This window comes from Hyperoodon ampullatus, assembly GCF_949752795.1.
Source record: "Hyperoodon ampullatus genome assembly, chromosome: 5".
NCBI classification, from domain to species: Eukaryota; Metazoa; Chordata; class Mammalia; order Artiodactyla; family Ziphiidae; genus Hyperoodon; species Hyperoodon ampullatus.
In genome coordinates this window covers 38,175,211-38,193,167 of record NC_136918.1, presented here as the reverse complement: position 1 = coordinate 38,193,167, position 17,957 = coordinate 38,175,211, and the positions used below count along the sequence as shown (strand labels likewise).

Below are 17,957 nucleotides of genomic sequence, written 5' to 3'. Positions count from 1 at the left end.
GATAGATAACAGATCCAACAAGCTATTTATTCAATAAGTTGGGCACAAATAATGTAGTAAGATTATGTGAGAGAAAAAGATATGAATAAGCCATGACACTTCCCTCTATTTGCTTCAGATTTCTGAACATTTACAAGTAGTGTGACTATACAATTTATCATCCAACAGGCACAGATTTGAATGTGAAAGGAAAAAATATAATCATTTCTTTGGGATATCAGGCTTAAAATAGGGCTGCCTAGCCAAACTATAATGCATGGTCACCCTAGATATAAAAGATGGTCAGAGTTCACTATCATTCAAGATGAGCAAAGATAAGTGCTAATGAATGATGCCACCAAACTGTGCTACAAAGAAGAGATCACTGGAAAACTGCCAAGGGTCTTAAGGAAGCCAAAGCTTTAGTAGAATGAAGACCCATTTGCCTCCCAACATATGGGCCAGATGATGTTTGACAGAAATTAGAATGTGACAATCTAAGGCTGTGATCGTACCTGTGCATCCCCATGGAATACCAAGGCTGCCTCTGAACCAGAATGAAGCCCACAATGTGCATGGCCAGGCTGAGAAGAATGTTGAGAATCACAGATAGCAGCAGAGGCGGGGAGATCAGCCGTCCTGCAGGTCTGAAAGGCACCAGCTTGGGATAGGCACCATTCAAATTCACTACAAAATAAATTCAAGTTTTATATGTATATGAGAGCAGGAAAATTTTGTATTCTTCATCAGAAGAATGGTGTAACTTCTTGGGCCCATATATCTGAGGAAATTGACAAATTGAAATATTGATACATCACAAAGTAAGGGAATAAAACAATGAATGAATTCAAACTCAAGTCATATGAGGGATTCTTGAAAGAGAAAACATAGAACAACAACAAGATGCCCTTTTTCCCCCTATTAAATAAGCAAAGACTATTAAATTATAGATGAGGAAGTGATGAAGTGAGCACTCTTATACACTGCTTGTGGAAACATATATTGACACAAAAATACCTTATGGAGGGCAATTTGGCAATAAATATGAAGAGATTGAAAAATGTTCATAACCTTTGACATAGCTATCCCATTTCTGGAAGTTTTTCCTAAGCTAAAAAATCAGAGATGTAGGAAGATGTTCATCACAGCATCATTTACAGTAAATTATGGTACATCTCTATAATGAAACAACATACAGTCACTAAGAAGTAATGTTTTCAAATATTTAATAACAAAATGAGGAGTGACATAAACTAAATGGCAGATTAGCAACTCCAACATCCCATCCCTCCACAGAAACATTGAAAAACAAAAGGAAACTGTCAGAAGCAACTTTGTCAGAATTCTGAAAAACAGATGAAAGTTTACAGCAAACAAGCAAATGCTGAGTCAAGAAAAAGACAACTTAAAAATGGGAAGAAAGCTTTGTGGCATTTTTACTTGCCCTTGCCCCCCTCCCTCCTTAGCTCAATGGCAATCTTGAACATGGTTTTCTGCATTCCCAGTGGGGGATCCTGGTCCCTGGTTACAAAAGAGGAAAAGCAGACTTTATCCACAAATTATTGTGTATGTCTGTTCTAACCTGTCTGGAAGCTACCTGGAGAACTGATGCAAGGTGTTCATCTCTGTTTTGCCTAATAAAAAACTTAGTTAGGGCAGAAAAGCAGCATACACTCCTTAAAAACACTGTAAGGCTAACAAGCTACCCATAGTCATGGGGAACAAAAGATTAGAGTTGAGACATAAAATAACCAACTGAAGCCTAGAAAGAAAAGTTAAGGAGCATTTATTTGGAAAATAATGGTATTCAAAATTACCTGTGCATGTTGGGGAATATAGAAAGCCATGTGCCTGCCAAAGATGTATGCTCAGAAAAGACCAGAAAAGACCCTAAGCTTTCAGCGCTGTATAATCGCTAGACTCAGCACAAGCTTAGTTAAGTGTTGAAGTGCCCCAGCACAGAACTAGTCTGCAAACACTGGGAGAGGTATTTCTTTGTTCATGTTTTTAAACTCATGGAATTCAACTCATGGATATCTCTGTCAAAACACTAGAAAAGTCACTAAATAAATGGACTACTACAGTCTTCAAAAAGCAGCAAAACAAAAAACATCAAGCCCTGGGGAGGGGAAAGAATCTGATTTCCAGAGTTACAACATTATAATATTTAATGGAATAAAATAAATTGACAGAAATTATTTCTGAGGAAGCCCAGATGTTGGACTTACTGGGCAAAGACTTTAATACAACTGTTTTTAACATGCTCAAAGAACTGAAGGAAATCAGAGAAATAATGTGAACAAAAGGAGAGTATTTAAGAGATAGAAATTTTGAAATGAAGCCCAAAGACATTCTTTTTAAAGAATCGTCTTTTATGATTTCTATCTCTTTATTGATGTGCTCATTTTGCCCAGTAAAGGTAATTATTTGGGCAAATATGAAATCCTATACTATTGTATTTGTGTTTTTTAACTCAGCTTTTTATTCCTACATGATTTAAAAGACAAATGCGTAAAAAACAATTATATACATATGTTACTGGGCACACAATGGATAAAGATGTAATTTGACAACAACAGCATAAAAGGAGGAGACAGACCTGTAAAGTAGCAGAGTTTTTATATGCTACTAAAGTTAAGGTACCTATTCAAACTGGATTGTTACACATTTAGCATATTACATGTAATCCTCATAATTATATATTATGTAATAAAAAACCTACAGTTAACATCACACTCAAGGGTGAAAGATTGAAAGCTTTCCCCCCTAAAATCAGGAACAAAACAAGGATGCCTACTTTCACCACTGTTATTCAGCATTGCATTGGAAGTTCTATCTAGAGCAATTAGAGAAGAAAAAGAAATAAAAGTCATTCAAGTTGGAGGAAAGAAGTAAAACTATCTCTATTCACAAGTGACAGGATACCAAATATTGGAAATTCCAAAGAATCCTCAAGAAAACTGCTAGAGTTGATAAATGAATTCAGCTATGTTGCAGGATACAAGATCAACACATAAAAATCAGTTGAGTTTCAACACATCAACATTAAAATGTGGTATATATATAATGGAATATTATTCACCCATAAAAAAGAATGAAGTTCTGACACACGCTACAACATAGATGAATCATGAAAGTATTATGCTAATAAGATATGCCAGAAACAAAGGGACAAACATTGTATGGTTCAACTTATTTGAAACATCTTGAACTGGCAAATTCATAGAGACAAAAAATAGTTTAGTGGTTATCAGAGGCTAGGTGGAGGGGCAATAGGAGTTATTGCTTAATGGGTAAAGTGTTTCTGTTTGGGGTGATGAAAAAAATTAGAATAGATAGTGGTGATGGTTGCACAATGTTGTGAATGTAATTAATGCTCCTGAATTGTACACTTAAAAATGGTGAAAATGGCAAATATTATGTTATGTATAATTTCCCACAATAAAAAAGAATGAAAATATTTACACATAAAAAAGTGGTCATAAAGTTAAACTAAAAAAAACAGGATGCACAACTATTATATAGAAAACATAATTCAAATTTCTTTATCTATACATGTGTGTGTGTGTGTTTGTGTATAATTGGAAGGGAATACATCAAAATGATTTAATTTGTTAGCTCTGGATAGCAGGATATAGGTGTTTTTTTTCTTTGTTATCTCTTGCAATGTTTTCCATCTTCTTTTCACAATCAATTATATCAAAAAATAGAGAAAAATCTGGAGAAGCTTGTTATGGGAAAGAGAATAATCACAGAAGAAATGAGAGCTGTTTTCAAGTGTCTGAAGAACTATTCTGGAAAGAAAAATCAGACTATTCTCTGCCACCCCAAATGGCAGAACTGAAGACTGAGATGGGTGAAAGTTACACAGAGGTAGATCTGGCTTGATGTAAAGGATTACTCTGTTAACAGTAAGGACTGTCCAAGGATGTTCTTACAGTAGATTTAACAAATATTTAATGAGCTCCTTTGATATGTCCGGCGCTGTTAGAAGTATTGGGAATACATCAGTGATCAGGATAGACAAGGTGCTGTTCTCATGATGTACACACACTGAGTGAGGGAGGGCAGGCAAAAACAAATAAAAACATTGGTAAATATCATAATTTCAGATTGTGAAAAGTAGTGTGAAAACAATAAAGCAGAACGTGTGGTGATAGAGAATAACTGGCTTGTTCACTATTTAAAGTGACCTTTCTGAAGTGGTGACATTTTTCTGACTAAAAAGAAAAAGCAAGAACCATAGGAAGATCTACAGGGAGAGTATTTTATGCAAAGAAAATAGCAAAATCAAAGGTGCTGAGGTGCCCACAAGCTTGGTAATGCTCACAAGACAGAAAGACCAGGATGCCGGGAACAAGTGAGTGGGTAGCAATATGGTTAGAGGTGAAGCTGCAGAAGTAGGCCAGATCATGTAAGACTTTGGATTTAGTGGAAATGGGAAGGATGACAATAAAATTTACATTTAAAAAACAACAGTCTTACTACAGTGTGAAAGGTAAATTGGGGTGAGGAGAAGTCAGCATGAGCAGAAGCAAGATCAGTTGTGAAGGTATCGCAGTAATCCACAGGGGAGGTGACATGGTTTTGTGACAGTGGCTACAATAGGGATGGAGAGAAGCTATGTAGGATGTGTTTCGGAGGTAGAGCCAATAGGAATTGTATATATATAGATATTATATGTAAAGGTGAAGAAAAGAGGGAAATTAAGGATGACTCCAGGTCTTCGATGTGAACAACTTGGTAGATTGTGGTACTACTTCAGTAGAAAACAAGCTCCATGAGGAAAGGAATTTCTATGGTTTTTTCCACTGATGTATATCAAGTGCTTATTACAGTAAGTAGTACAAACCAGACACTCAGTAAATATTTAATAATTTTGTTGAATATCAGATCTGATAGAATAAAGCAATCTGTTTGGGCACATTAAGTCTCCGTCCTGTTAAATATCCAAGATTAGATGCTTAGCAGCTGAATTTCCAGAATTTAGGATAGACATCAAGCCTAGAGACATAAATTTGGGATTCGTCAGCATACAGATATCATTAAAGCCATAGAATTGGTTGAAGTCACTTAGGGAGATTGTGTGGACTGAAAAGATAAGAGAACCTAAGAACAAGCAAGCCTTGGAACATTCTAAAAGAGCACAGGTAAAGGAGCAGAGACCAGCAAAAGACATGAGGAAGCTGTATTCATTAAGGCAATAGTTAATTCAGGAGTGTGTGGCATCACAAAAGCCAAGAGAAGAAACCTTTTGAAGGATAAGAGTGCTGTTGAGAGATCCAAGTACAATGAGGAAAGAGAAGTGATCAGTACTGTTGACCACAAGGAAGTCATTGGTGGATTTGACAAGAGCAGTGTTGGGGAAGAGACAGCCGAAGTGTGGGTAGTACTTACTCTCCTTGAGTATATTCTCTGAAAGCAAAGCTTTTGAGCAAGCTTTTTAAACCATAAGTTGGCGTGATAGCTGTTAAGATTATGACGACAAGGTATAAGATGAAATAGTGGAAACAGTGTGAAAGCAAGACCAGGAGGAATGTGGAAGAGGCAGTCTAAGATTGGTACTTTTTTTTTGTATCGAAGTATAGTTAATTTACAATGTTGTGCTAGTACAACAAAGTGATTCAGTTATATATATATATATATATACACACACACACATATATATATTCTTTTTCAGATTCTTTTCTGTTACAGATTATTACAAGATATTGAGTATAGTTCCCTATTTTATACAGTAGGTCCTTGTTGTTTTCCTACTTTATATACAGTAGTGTGTATATGCTGGTATTTTTGAATGTATCAGTAACGTGGACCCTCCCAGCCAGTGGTGTCTGGAGCTGGCTCATACGAGCTCACAAGAGCCAACTGCCACTACGTTTGTAAGCTAATTATTAAATATGGCCATTATTAGAAGAATACTATATAAAGTTGCAATTAAATAAATATTATCTTAAAAACAAAGATAATGAATACTCAGAACTGATAACGTCCTAATGATTTTACTACAGTTTAGCATTATCTCTGTTCTTAAAGTTAATAATGGAGATTGAACTTAAACGTGTGTCACGTCTGTAGCCATTACATCATGAACAATTGTTTTTTAACTGAGGAAATATTCTTCCAGATTTCAAGAACTATTATCCAAATTAGCAAAAAAGTTGCTCATATGACTGATGAATGATTAAAGTTTCAGCATAAGCCTGTGTTGTTTCGCTCACTCAGGTAAAGAAAAACATCAATGAACATTCATTCACATCAGAACTATTTCAGTCATCAATCACAACAATATATTGACTATGTATACAAGACTTTGGTGAAACTCAGTTAAAGCATTCTGTGAGAATCCATTGGCTAAATGGAAATTGCAAGGAAGAGTAATGTATACTTTATTGTTATTTGATAATTGCTCACTACACATTTTTCTTTTTAGTAAAGCTTATAATAAGCTTCTTTGCATATGCATATACATGCATATCTACAATTTTTTGGAGAGCTGGCTGTTACATATGTGCCAGGAAACCACTACCTTCCACCAAACAACTGTACAGGCCCAGGATCCAAATTCATGCCCGTGAACATTAGAATCAGGCTGATTGAAATGAAATGACAATAGAATTAGAGATGGCAAGTGTACAAAGTGGGTCTACTCAACTGTTTGGGAAGTTTGAGAACAAGGAGGACAGTAGCTAATGGTAGATTTGGGGTCATAGAAGAGGTTTTAAAGAAAGAAGATACAAAAATATATTTATCTGCTGATTGGAATGGTCCAGTGGACCAGAGAAAAGTTGGTGATAGAGAAAAAGATCATTCCAGGAACAAAATCCTTGAGGAGGTAGGAGCAGGTAGGATTTAAAGTACAAGTGGAGCTGGTGGCATTCATATATAAGAGAGAAAAGCAGAGAATATGGTAAAGATGATGGATAGTGGTCAGGCTGGGGAAAAATCCCATAGTGGGGAGACAGTTCATATATTAGTTAGGAGGTGGTGGGTGAGAGTGGCAGAACGGCAAGATTACATTTAATCTCTGTTCTAAATCCTGAGAGGTTAGGATTGGAAATGGGAAACATAAAAGCCATTTAACTTCCATAAATTGGGCACATTTGGACCATAACTATACCTAAAAGCACACTGAAGTCAGTGTTCCTGATTTTCAAGGTGCTTTTTTTCATTTTAAAGGTTTAGTGACCATTTATAGGAGCTCTATATTTTGTGGAAAACAGCAAAACAACGAGCCAGCTTTTCCTTTGCTAACACTTTCAACACTTAAAAATGAAGATTCTATTTCCTCTTTCTCTCTCTGCATACCATACCCCTTTGGTAATAAGTCATTCATCACTGCGGCTATAGCTGCTACCCCTCAATGGTGGACTAACCCTGCAGGGGCAGAGGGAAGCAAGTGGAGGGGAGTATCTCTGAGAAGAAAATTTAAAAGACATCTTACTTGTTACACCAATAAGAGTTGTAATGGCCAGATCCTGGAACAGAAACTGGTAATTTGAAAGGCTGTTTGTCTCCTGAAAATAAAAAGGAAAGTGGCTCAAAAAAGTTATAACCTTCTGGATGAACTGTGACATCAATTGCACTCATTTTCTCACTGCAACATAGGATTTTCAAGTAAATTACCAAGGAGATGGTATGGTCAGGGTCCTGGTCATGTCAGCAGGGGTACCAAAGACAAGCCTGCAAACTCCTTTCTAGCCAGGAGGGCCCCTGCAGTGTGCTTTCTGGGCTGATCCTTTGAGCATCAGTGTCACCCCTGTTGAGGGGAACATCTCACTCTGATTCATCTCTACTCTCTTTTCTACTTGTTAGCAGAAAGGTTGGGGTTTGGTCTGGCACAACAAAATGATACATTCCCAATGGTCAGTGACAAATGTGTGGTGATCTTACCTAAATTTCACCAATGGAAAATGAGAATAACTAAACCCACTATTTGCATTCTTGGGTGTTGTTAGAAAGTCCCGATAAAGCATCTTGATATTCTTGAAAAAAAATGTTCATGTCTTACTGATTTCAAGAAACTTGTTTCCTTCCCCCCACCACCTCCTTCGTGGAAAGGAGATAATGATGACCCATGTTTAACTCTACTTTTGAGCATAATGAGTTATTGGGATTCCAAAATAGGGCCAAATTTCTATAAACAGCCTCTCCTTTTCCAGCCCATTCATCAGTGAGAGGAAAAGGACTTATATAATCTGAAAATAACGGAAGTAAAAACCTTCATACCAGGAGCAAGGGGGCAAGACATAGAGATGAATCTAGATACCTTCAGCACAAATGGAATTCACTTTCTTAGTGTTACTTAACAGAATAAGCCCACGTGTTGATATGTCTTTTCTCCTTTTATATTTTGTTAAATAGTAAAAACCATCACAAGACCTATGTGCTCTGGGGGGCATGATATGCCAATTTTCAAGTCCCTGTATTCAGGGAATCAGTGATATGCTGCTTTGTACTAGCTCATGCAAGTCAACTGCTAAAGTTTCAGGAATTCTGTGAGCTGGTTTTTAAACACAGCCAATATAAAAACTTAAATTATACAAATTTACCATTAAATAAATTATACTAAAAACACAGGTAATAAATAGCCCAAACTCATCACTCTCTAATCGTTTTCCTACATTTAAATATTTTCCATGGTCTTAAGGTTATTTACAACTCTTGTATCTATATGGTGCAAGTACTACAGAATGGTATGTTACTGTATAATACATCTCTTCCCAACTCCATGTTCAGTGACGTCAGGTAGATAGCTTGAAATCAGCCATGGTGGGAGTAGTTACGTCATTGAAATTGGTAAACATTAATCATCGGGTCTTGTGTTTCCAGGGAGAGCCAGTTATGAAACATTTACCAGAACCCCAATTAGAGAAGCACCTCTTTAATGAATGTTATGCTAGGGTGGAGCCACACTGGAACTGGGAAGATAGAGACCCAGTCCAGGCAAGCCAAAACAACAGTGAGGGAGAAAGTTTACCTTCAGTTCTGAACCTCAGCTACAACGAGATAAGAAACTTCTGTCAGAGAGTCAGAGAACCGACACCAATGACTTTTCCTTTGTATCCTTGTCTATTTCTGATTTACTTTCAAAAATGTTAAAGATAGTTTTAGAGAGGCTATTGGTACTCGAAATATCCCATGTGCATTCTTTCTTTAAGAGGCATTGCAAATTGCCAGTGACCGCTACTTGTTTTAGCTCTCACTAACCAAGAGGCTAGGTGTCAAGTCATACCCAGTAGAGCAGCAGAACACCAACATACTGAATCATGCTGTACAGCGCCATGTACTTAAACATGCAAAATGAGGTAACGAGAGCTGCACGTCCTTCCCTGTAGGAGAAAAGAAATGAAAGAGCAATGAAATGAAAGTCACAAAAAGAAATGAGGTCAGTTATTCTGTGCTGTTCAGCTGAGCTCAGAAGAAAAAAATCAAAGCCTGATAATTCGATTGTTTGTCTGACAGACTGGACAGTCTTGAGCCAGTGGGAGCCGGCAGTCAGTGTACTAGATTTTCAAGGAAGACTAATTCCAGGCCAAGGTCCACAGGACTTTGATTGAGCTTTGGAGCCCGAATGTAGAGTTACTCTTGTCCTGTCTGCAGGCATTATTTCAGCTCTGAGTCAGGAGACCTGGGAACTGGTCCCAGATCTCATATCTACTCACTAATGTGATTTGAAAGGTCATTTTCCCTCTCTTGGTCACAGTTTCTTCATCTGTGAACTGAGGAATTTAAATAAGATTGCAGGTTTGGGGGCTATTTTCATGCTCCAGGTGCTTCAGGAGTTTGCAACCATCTCATTCAAATTTCATTTGGCAGTCCCAACTTTTTCTAAAACTGAACTAAGACAATATGCACACTCAAATTAGGCATACATCAAATTTAAAGAGACTGGAATCAATACGCCTGTTCATTTGTATTACTGTTGATTGACTTTGAATGAATAGTATATATTTAGAGTGTAAAATAGAGTACTTATGAAATGCCACTTTTATCTCATTCATTTGGGAAAAAATAGAGTTGAAATTTACTTCTGGTCAGAATGGTTTCCTGGGATTCCAAAACCTGATCCTCAAACTAGCCTTTTTCCTGTATCAGGGCTTTGCTGCTGCTGTTTATTCCGCCTAGAAGGTGGTTTCTCCTCCTCCTCACCTCCTTAGAAAGGCTTCCCCACACCACCACTTCTGAAGCAGCCGATTCCACTGCGCAAGCCATCTTCCAACTTTTCACACTCCCCCTGGTTTTTCTGTGTGTGTGTTTATTACCCAACTTCTTCACGGGAAGAAATCTTCACGAGATCAAGGGACGTTCGATTTATTTGCTTCTGGGTTCCCAGTGCCTCCAACTGTTCCTGGCACTAAGTCCCTACTTTATAAATATTTGTCAAATGCATGAATACAGTTTTTAAATGGGGAGGAGCTAGTCAAATCATTATTTTAATGTGGTGGAAAGAGTATGATATTTGTAGATAAAACACATTGAAACAAAATTAATTTTAATGCAATCTTCAATCCTATATGGCTGTGAGCTTCGATACATCAAGTTCTCTGAGCCTCAATTTCTTTGTTTGTAAAAGAAATAGTGACCATCCCTACAATTCCAGGCTGTTTTGATATATAAGATACTAGGCATTAAAGCATTTTATAAACTGGAAACACATACTAGTTATAATAACCAAAAGCAGCCACAATGCTAACCATCTCCATCATTCAAACAAAATGCAGCAGAAGTACATATTCTGGGGTTGGGGGAGAGGAACAAAGCACCAAGGGAAATTGTAGTAGAAGCAGCAAAGATGAATAAATATTCTGAAAACTGGGGATAGGAAGGATATTCCAAGGATGCATAAAGAGGCAAGAGGAAAGGAAAGCAAGTAGGGAAGAAAAAGTTTCTGTCAATTCTCCATTAAGAAAGTATCTAAGGAGATTCATTTAAAATAATAATAATAAGAGTATGATTGACATTTTCCAAGCAACAACAAGTTCCAGGTTCTAATCTTCTAAAAATAATCTATTCAGTGGTTTTCATTAGAAATGCCACTGTTTTCCCAGGAGGTAAGTCCACTCTGGAGTAGAATGTTTGACTGCTTTCTCCCACAAAGCACCCTCCCCACCCAGAGACACACATTTCCACTGGTCTTTGCCTGGCAAAACAAAGGGGTCTGCACCTAAAATCAAGAGGCATTAAAACAATGCTGGGGGAAAGTACCTACTTACTTGATAAGGTGAGGTACACATTCAATGTTTGGAGTTTTAGAAGTGAAAGGTGAAGCCACAGATGCCTCCTGCTCTGATAAAGAGACGCCCACGTGAGCCATTTTCAAAGCCTGAAAGCAAAGAGTCAGCTTACTGTATAGATGCACACTCACACACATCTCTCCTGAGGCCACACAAGAAAGGCTAATTAAGCTACCCATGTAGTGGCTTGTGGGCCGAAGCACTGGCCAGGAGATGATCAAATTTTGCTCTGCCTGCCACATAAGAAAGAGATGGCACTGGGACACCTAGCTAAAGAAGTGGAGAATCCAGAGCCAAATTCTACCCCATTTAGTCTGTACTGACCACTGAGTCATTGTGTGGCTTTGGTTAAAACCTTTCCAAACCGCCCACATCAGTTCCTCCTTCAAGAGGAATGGAGGTGGTATATATCCCAGGGGATACTATCTCTTACAGGGCTTGAAGCAAGTACAATTGACACACTGACAGCTACTTACCCCACAGTCATTGGCTCCATCACCACACATACCTACAAAGTAACTAAAAGGGAACCGTGTCAATTGTAGAGGAGATCAAATCAATCTTACCTGCTATTTGCTCTAATTAAAAAGATAAAATGAGCTTCATTACTTAAGGCTCAAACTTATTACTTATTTTAAGGGAGTTTCCCTAACAGTCTGGTTTGACTAAAATAAAGTATGACTCAGCAGTTCCTACAATGGATTAAGAAATCCCATACAGCCTTCCTGACTCCAAGCGATTCAGGGAGACCCTGCACTTCTCTGTCTAGGAGGCAGCTCTGTCAGCTGTAAAACAGGATGTTCACGATTATATGACAGCATGGCATGGTGGGGAGGGCACAGAATTTGAAGCCAGAAGATCTGGATCTCTGACCCGATCACTTCCCCATTTTGACTATCATTTTTCTCCCCTACAAGCATTATGAGTATTCGGTGAAGTGATGTATTCTAAAATGATAAATAAGAATTATTGTTGGTGACATTAATAGTAACTGGAGAGGAAATCCACCGTGTCAGCTGTCACTCAACTCAAAAATGTGGTGCCAGGACCAGAAGTTGAAGAAAGAAAATATATTCCCATTTCAGGATTGCTTTTTGAGGCCGGATGAATACTGCTCTCTTGAATTGTTGACGAAGACAGTCTGCTTTTTAAGGTAGGAGCACTCTGACAGTGTTTGCAGAATTTGCTGTACTTCTCTTCCACACTGCTACCTAAGGCAACAAATTTACTGTGGAGGTTTTTAGCCATATTGAGAAGATAGGGCTTTTTGAATATAGAACTTTTGCCTAGTGACTGAATCAATGAGTAGGAGGGTGGACAAGGGGCAGGTAGGAGTTGGAGCTGTGTGAGTGTGGTCCAGCACCAGAGGTAGAGAAAGCCTCCGAGACTCCATGGGCTTCCATTAACAGGAAATAAAGGATCCCAAATGATGGGATTCTGACAATGGAGACCCTTTGTGTTAAGAATATTTTTCTGATTTAGGATGGAGAGGATGCTTTGGCATAAGAATGTTTTAATATTTTTAGGGTTATGTGAATCTCTTGTCATAGGGACTTCCCTGTATCCTAACCATGAAAATAATTTGTAAAAATGAAGTCTAAATTTTCATTGTACCTTTAGGAGCCAAGTTCAGATGACCTTTCCAGAGTTATTTCTTGTGTCCCTTATGTTCTATTTCAGTGGGGTTCTCAATTCTGGATACATAATTGACTTACAAAAGGAACTTTTAAAAAATACTGATTCCAAGTGCCCACATGAGCAATTGAATCAGAATCTCTGAATGGTGGTGTCCTGGTATTGCTAATTTTTCAAAGCTCCCAAGGTGACTGTCATGTGCAGCCACGTTAAGAACCACTGCCCTAACCAAAGTCAGTGACTTCCTTACTCTCCCCCTGTCATGCCTCCATGCACTTCACACCATCTGAATTGGTAAAGACCTACTCTAGTTTCTGAAATTCTTCCACCAGACTGGATTTCTGCCCTGGAGACATTCTTGCAAAGATGGTCCCATTGATCAATATCTGTAAAGAATGCAAAAGGGAAAATTTTTTTTATTATGTCAGCTGGTCATACATGAAGTAATTGATAACATTCAGAACACTGACTGGGTAATGATAACCATGAGTGAGAAAAATATTTGTTTCCAAGAAGTCCTTCTTTGGATTTTAAGACAGATGTTGAGACTTTGGTCATCAGATAAGTGATCAGGAAGACCAAAATCAGTAAAAATGACTACTTAATAGACATAATTGATGAAAATGATGACCTACAGGAATTTAGCTCAGGGGCCATGAAGAATGTGGTCCTGAAAAACCCTGAGCTTGATGGAACCTTAAACCAGTAAAGTATGAGAAATTGCAAGATAACAAGAGGTCAGGATCCCAGGAGAAGGAAAGGAGACAATTGCTTCTCAGAAAATTGTTCAGATCTAGCAGAAAAATATCCTAGTGATGAGAGGGTGACTATCTGTGGTCTTTGACTTAACCATACCATCTGGGCTTGACCAATTGTGAAACTCAGCTGATATCTCCAGCCTTATTTGGGCTCTGAAACATTAATGGATTGTCACATTAATGGATTGTTGTCTAAAAACCTGTACCAGCTCCATCCACCTGAACCCCATCCTAGAGTCTAAATTCTTCTGTGTTACAGCTGTGTGCTCCCTGCTCTTCTTGGCTGTAAACTCAGCTTATTGTTCACTCAGCTTTAAAGTCTTCATTCTTTTTTTCTTAAACAGTACTTAAGATAATGAGCAATTGAATACAGATAAATTATCTTTGCTTTACACTGGACACAATCTTTCTCTAGTTTGCTACATTTTTTTATGTATATAACTTACCTGCCCTCATTGTGGGTTTGTTCTTCATCAGAAAATTTTAAGTTTGACCCTCTTTTGTATAGACGTCCTCTATCAAAAACCTAATGGAATTCCTCTATTCTTGGCCTGCCTTCCTGTATAATTGCTGGATTTACACTATACTGTGAGACCCCCTAACCATGGCAATATACTGACAGCTCCCCCAAAGTAATCTTATCACTTGAGAAGTCACTAATATTTTAATCCTATAGATGATGGATAATTAGTTAATCAAATTTACTTATTTTAAATCTAGCAAGAGATGAAACAGCAGTGACCTCTGCAAAACTATCTGCTTCCCTTATGATACACTCAATAGGTATATCTAACCTAGTTAGAGGTTTGAAATTATTTACGATCATGCTCTGTGACATTGTAGCATCTTTACCAGGAGACTGGTACCCTCTTAGAACTTACCTTTGGCAGTAGGCTGCCAAAATGTTGATTTATAACCTGGAAGGATTTTCCACTTAGGGCAAAATGGTAACTTCCTTCTCTGCTGTTATCAGAGACTTCTTCCCTGATGTTAATGTAATTGTCCTGCAAAGCAAGACACAGTAATTTTAGACTTGATAGAGTGGTTAGGACCACAAGCGTAACTGAGCGAAGGCAACAGTGACAGTCTGGGATCTCTCTATAAAAGTCCAGCCCTGATTCCTCAGAGAAGCACTTGCTCTTTGCTGGATCAGTCTTTGCACATCAACAGCCTCTAGTGAACAGGGGGGTAACACTTACTCACGTCCTGTTCCCATCCTGATTTGATCTCAGTGAGTCCCAGAGAAAAGCACATTTCACACATTTCAAGTGTAAAATACAAAAGCATTGCAGCTTAACAAATCTCTCCCTGAGGTGAGAACTTTCCTTTTTTTTTTTTTTTTTTTTACAGAATTATTATTGTTTTACAAGGACATAATAGAGATAGGATCCTGACAAGATTGGAGATAAATGAATAAAGCTTCTTCCGACCCTGAAGATATAGTCTGATTTTCCAATATACACAGCAGTGTCTCTCTTAGGGACTAAATCCCCTTTGAACCCAGCGGGATGGCTGGCAAGCAAAGGAAAAAATGGAAAATTAGACTTGCAGTCCCACTTACTATATTCTTTCTAAAAACTTTTTTAAGTTTAAAAGAATGGATTATTTCCAGCACCCAGGAAAGCAGTATACCTTAAAGCTCAGTAGGAATGGTATGGGAAAATGATATAATTGAGTTCTTTGAACTGTATACATGTTAGACATTTGGAGAAGTATGTTGACCCTAGGTCACCTGTACACCTCTGCCAATCAAAGCTGCTCAATAGCCAACACTGTGTGATCAGTTAGATAATATGGCAGAAGGTCTGCTTTTAGGTATACCTGATTCCTATAAGCAACATGTTTCTTCTCTTCGACTAATTGCCAAGATATAGATGCTGATGAGGACTCAGTAGTTTCATTTGCTTCAATGAGAATGACTTTCTGGCTTTCAGAAACCATTCCAGACTTTCTGGCCACTGTTATTGCAGTCTGAAGATTGTCACCTAGAAGAAAGGAAAAGTATCCCAAGATGAGATCGAAGAGACAGAACCAATTCACGTAGAACCTAGAAAACTAGGGTAAGGAGTTCAGACCTTATTTTTGGTGTGAGAAGAAACAGTCTCTAAGTTCTCTCTCAGCCCTGACCTTCCATGATTCTATGATCCCTTTTCTTATTATTGCTGCTTTTCATCTGGTTACTTTATGACCTACTAGTATATTTTTGCCAGGGAGTGGGAAGTAAAATTAAAAAAGAAAAGTTCAAATATATTTCTGTTATTTGTCAACAGCTTAGTAAATGTTTAGCAAAACTCTACTGGTTAATATGACATCTAATGGTTCCACTTCCAGCTAATATGGAGTAAGCCCACTAGAATCTATTTCTCCCACTGATTACAGTGGAAAACTCTGGAAAAAATACCATTTAAAAAACCTACCTGAGGACTTTGAAAAGTAAACACAAATGGCAGAATGTGAAAGGGAGTCAAATTTGGAGAAATAATCTACAAGGTGGAGAGATTCTCAGCTTTTTTTTATCTTTACTCTCACATAATTTGACCTGAGTGTGAGCCCCAGTCCCAGAGCTGTGCAGATAGCTAAAACTCCAAGAAAAACCTACTTTTTCTGGCCAAAGAAACCAGGAAAGGGGCACTGGAGGGCTGAAGAGTTGTGAGGGAAATCCTAGAAAGAAGAGAGCTAGACAAGGAGACTAATTCAGTGTATGAACTATGTAAGCCCCAAGCTCAACCCAGAGCTGTGCATGTATAGAGCAAACCCAAGGAAGGATAGCAAAAACTTCAAGAAATGAACTATGATATTAGTCACCTTCTATATTCCAGAGTTTTGCTTGCTAAAACAAAAAACTCAACATTCTCTAGAGGATTTTAACAGGATCCAAAGTATCCCAACATAATATTCAAAATGTTCAGGATTCGCAACATGTGAAAAACATGGAAAATCTGGCCAATTCTCAAGAAAAAACAATTCAATAGTTGCCTGTCCCAAGATGACACAGATGTTGGAATTATCAGACAATGCTTTTAAAGCAGCTATTGTAATCCTCCTCCACGTGGTGAAGGTTAATACTCTTGAAATAAATGACAAGATAGAAGTTCTCAACTGAAAAAGAAAAGAACAAAGATTGAAGAATATCAAAAGAACTCACATTCATGTCATTAGAGCCCAAGAAGGAGAGGAGAAAGATTGGAACAGGAAAAAATTTTTTGAAGAAATAATAGCAGAAAACTTCCCAAATATGGTAAAAGATTTAAAGTTACAGATTCAAGAAGCTCAGTGAATCCCAAACAATATAAATTCAGTGAAAACCACACCCAGACACATAATCAAGCTGCTAAAAAACCGAAGATAAAGCAAATATCTTAGGAGCAGCTAAGGAAAACAATAAATTGCATATAAGGAAACAATAATTCAAATTATCACAGATTTCTCATCAAAAACCATGAAGGCAAGATAACAGTGAAACATCTTTAAAGTGCTGAAAGAAAAAAATTGTCAACGGAGACTCCTATAGCTAAAGGAAATATTCTCAGGAATGAAGGAGAAATAAAGACATTCTTAGGTAAGGGAGTCTAAGATAATTTGTGTCAGCAGATATGCTCAAAAAGAAATGCTTAAAGAAGTTCTTTAGTCTGAAAGGAAATGATACCAGAGGGAAACTTGCAACATAAGACATGAACATTTAGGAACAGAAATAATAAAGAGCTGGATAAATATAAAGTCGATTTTTCTTCACTTATGTTCTCCAACTCTTGACTGTTGAAATGAAAAACTCTAACATTGTCTGGTGGGGTTTCATTTTATGTCATACACATATATATACAACAATAACAGAGGAGGGAAAGTAGGGGATGTTTATGATGACAAGCCTTCTTGAAAGGGTAGGTACAGATATTGTGATTCGTAGAGCAACCACTAAAAAAAATAATGTAACAACTGGCTGGCTATCTCTAACATGGTTTCTCCCAGGTTTCTACCAAAATACTTTGAGAATCCTCAAAATAGCTAACTGGGGGGAAGGAGATGCTCTAGCCTGAGATCAGAAGAGTACAGGGAGCCCTGAGAGTGAGAGGCTCTTCCACATGCCTCAGCAGGGCAACAACAGCCATCTGCTTTGCAACACAGACCTTTTTGCCATCTGTCACCTGCGAGAGGTCTGTTGTTTAGGACATGCAGCCCAGGCCTGATACTCAACCATCTGACAGAAAAAGATAAAAACTACTTAAGAAATTCCAGAAGCTAGATAAGGAAATATAAGGCAGAACAACCAGAACATGACTGGTAAAGTAGGCTAGCTGCTAGAGACAGAAGAAAGCTGCATTAAAAATAATGAGAGCACTTAGGAAACTCA

At 37.8% G+C, this 17,957-nt stretch overlaps 1 protein-coding gene across 1 annotated transcript in view; it reads right to left on the bottom strand.

Annotated features, from left to right (window-relative positions):
• ATP13A4 (ATPase 13A4) overlaps positions 1 to 17,957 on the bottom strand; it is a gene marked incomplete at both ends in the record, with an annotated part of 141,194 nt that overhangs the window by 8,822 nt on the left and 114,415 nt on the right. The window contains 8 exons of the mRNA XM_079704914.1: positions 495 to 666; positions 7,424 to 7,496; positions 9,215 to 9,311; positions 11,196 to 11,305; positions 11,693 to 11,735; positions 13,158 to 13,237; positions 14,491 to 14,613; positions 15,431 to 15,594. Coding sequence (XP_079561040.1) covers positions 495 to 666; positions 7,424 to 7,496; positions 9,215 to 9,311; positions 11,196 to 11,305; positions 11,693 to 11,735; positions 13,158 to 13,237; positions 14,491 to 14,613; positions 15,431 to 15,594 — 862 coding nt within the window. The remainder of the gene's footprint in view (positions 1 to 494; positions 667 to 7,423; positions 7,497 to 9,214; positions 9,312 to 11,195; positions 11,306 to 11,692; positions 11,736 to 13,157; positions 13,238 to 14,490; positions 14,614 to 15,430; positions 15,595 to 17,957) is intronic.